The following is a 2,967-nucleotide window of genomic DNA, read 5'->3' as shown; positions in this document are numbered from 1 at the left end:
GGCCTGACATTTCTTTAAGTTAGGATTAGTTAAGAGAATTGCAGGCATTGTGTGGACAAAGTTTTTACGCATTTTGTGACGTGTGAACTCTGTTCCATGTCTGGTATCTAATGTCACCAGGTTGGTCCCTGGTCCTCACTATCTGGATTCTGCCTGGCGATACCAGTGTGTTTGAACATTTATCTGAACACCTAGGCTAGCATAGTGCTGTCTTGGTCCTCAAGACAGAGCAAGTGAGAATTCTAACTTTCTTTTGATTTAGAAGTTAAATACCTCTGTAGACCTTTTATATTGTTTTCACCCCATAAGAAAATTCAGTTTTTCCTCTTTTTGGATGCTTTAAGGATTCAACTACTGATAAGAATAAAAGTTGCAAGACAACTTCAGGAAAAGAGTTTAGGTTGCTGCAAAGGTAATTGCAGCTTTTGTCATTAATTTCAATGGCAAGAACCACAGTTAATTATGCATGAACTTAATAGATACAACATTTGCCCAAGAAGGGATATTTTGATATACTTGGTAACTGTGAACTGAGATTAATCTTTAGGCCTGCTTTTAAAAACTGAACCAGCAGCTGTCTACTCCTTTAAACAAGCCGTGTTGCCTTATTTTGTAGACACATGTGTATGGTAATGCGAGGTGTACAGAAAATGAACAGCAAAACTGTGACCAGCACGATGTTGGGGGTGTTCCGGGAGGATCCAAAGACTCGGGAGGAGTTCCTGACTCTCATTAGGAGCTGAGCGTCAGCATGTGTGTGTGGGTTGTCGATTGTAATGCCAGTAGCATTGTCTGTCTGTCTGGTCTTGTTTGTACATTCCATTTTCAATTGTTAACAGATGTGAACTTTATTCTTTGTCACTAATTATATTTAAAACTATTTCTAGAAAGTCAAAGATAATAAAGGGTTGAGCCCTCTACTTTCTTCTTGCCACCTTTTTGTGGCAATATTAAAGTGAACTGCCAATAGTGTTAAGTATGTGCACAGAACCACTGCCAGATAATCAGGGGGACCTGGGAAGAGAGAAGAATTTGTGTATTTTGTTCAAATAGTATAGTAATTTGACTCATAAGCATAGGAGTATTGGGAATGGGAGGAAACTGTGCCCAGTATACTGTTTTTTTCCTCCTCCAATAAAAATACTATAGTGCTGAAAGTGCTGAAATATTTATGTACAGTGTGCAGTGTTGTTCTGTGAATTCAAGTTCAACGGACTCCACTTTGGTCATGTTTATTAAACCACCAGTGACATTTAAAAATACATTTTTAGCAGGTGTAATGTTAGTTACCAAGGGAAAGTGGTGGAATGTCTATATTTTTTATTTTACTGTGAGTTAAAAAGGCACATTTCTACCTTCTATTGTTTTTAAACTCAAGAACAGGGAATTAGTTCCTGGTGTTGTTTACGAATATATTCTCATGTCAACATACAGGGATTTAGACATTTAACTCTCTGTGCCTTGATGAGAATATCATTTAGAGTGTAGATACTTTTACCTTTTTAAAAAAAAGCCATTATTTTATAAGCCTTAGTATTCACACTGCAAATAACTAGTCATCTTCGTTTTAACTTTACAGGTTTATTGGGAGTTTACTTTGTATGTTCCATGTAGATGCCTCAAATTGTTTTTCTTTAAATCTTTTAAGATATTTTTCTAAGTATTTCCAGAAACGTTTGAGGGTGCCCATCATTTTCAGGTCTGCAGAACTGTAGCTTCCATGCATATGAAAGAACACAGAATGAACGGACGGTGGAAGACATGAGCTGTGTCCAGCGTTCTAACCAAAGCTTATCATTGGTGTCTGTGAAAATGCACTGGAAGCTTCTGGTCCCGGTTTCCTTTTTGGTCTGCATGGGTCTCGTCTTCATAGGTGGTATAGGTATCTTAATTCTGGAAGCTGTTGCCTTATTAATGATCATCTAAAAATTTCCTCCATTGGGGCAGTGTGGGTCAAATTGAACAAAACCCCAAGTCCTCCATAGAAACAAAAAGAATTATTCTATGGCGTGTATTATGTGGTTGACATCGTGCTCTTCAAATCATCCCATTACCCTAAAAATAACTAACTTTGATGCTCTCTTTAACTTTAGTCCCATCTCTGCCACTTTGATGCCATTCAGGTTTTGATGGGGCACGATGGCAGAGGTGCTCTTTTTGTTTTTGTTTTTTCCGTTCCTCTCTACTTCTGTTTCCTAGGTTTTTTCTTTCTGGAGTTTAAGTACAGTGATGATTGGCTTGAGTTCCTTTTGAAATCTAACCAGGTATAAACATTAGCCTGCTTATTATTTAGATATTTATAGGTAGAATTCTAAGCACTCAATGCATGTTTGGTATTTTAAAGTAAAAACAAGTGTGACTTGGAGGACCAAAGAAATTGTTAGCTATACATTTATCTTTATGAGCTCATTTGTATTCCTTTTTAATGACTATTTGTTCTAACAATTCCTAGAAGTGTTCTTATAAAGGTCTAATGTATCCATAGGCTGTTGTCTTATTAGTAAATGCAAAGTAATGTCGTTGTCTGTTTTACTCTGGTCTCGAGTACTTCAAAATTACCTTTTCATATCCATGATCTTGAGTCCATTTGGGGGATTTTTAAGAATTTGATGTATTTAAATATACTATTCAAAATTAAATTGTTTAATTTTATGTATGTGTATGTATGTTCCTGAAGTTGGTCATATTTAAATTATTAAACTATTGTAACTTTGTTCTTGTGAAAGTTGTTTCTTTTTCAACCACCAGTATAAATATTATATATTAAAAAACTTGATTATTTTGGCTGTATTCTGTTTCAGCAAAGACATCACAAGGGCTTCTCCCAGGCATCAAAATATTCAAATACTAATCTCAAATATAGTACAAAGTAACCCCAGGTTCTGACAGTTTCTCCTTGGTATTTCGTTGGAGTATTACTGTCCTCACTCTCTTGACGGTAATGGGAGGGGGAGGTCTGGGATAAGA

The 2,967-nt window shown here is 36.2% G+C and overlaps 1 protein-coding gene across 1 annotated transcript in view; it reads left to right on the top strand.

Annotated features, from left to right (window-relative positions):
- Positions 1-2,714, top strand: part of GCH1 (GTP cyclohydrolase 1) — a 50,805-nt gene extending 48,091 nt beyond the window's left edge. Inside the window, exon 6 of the mRNA XM_032251121.1 lies at positions 617-2,714. Within this exon, the coding sequence (XP_032107012.1) occupies positions 617-743 (127 nt within the window). The 3' untranslated portion in view covers positions 744-2,714. The remainder of the gene's footprint in view (positions 1-616) is intronic.
- Positions 2,715-2,967: the final 253 nt, after the last annotated feature.

The sequence above is a fragment of the Sapajus apella genome, unplaced genomic scaffold (genome assembly GCF_009761245.1).
Source record: "Sapajus apella isolate SASKATOON/1434 unplaced genomic scaffold, GSC_monkey_1.0 scaffold74, whole genome shotgun sequence".
NCBI lineage: Eukaryota > Metazoa > Chordata > Mammalia > Primates > Cebidae > Sapajus > Sapajus apella.
Note: the sequence above shows the minus strand (reverse complement) of the source record. Positions and strands in the feature narration are given on the sequence as shown.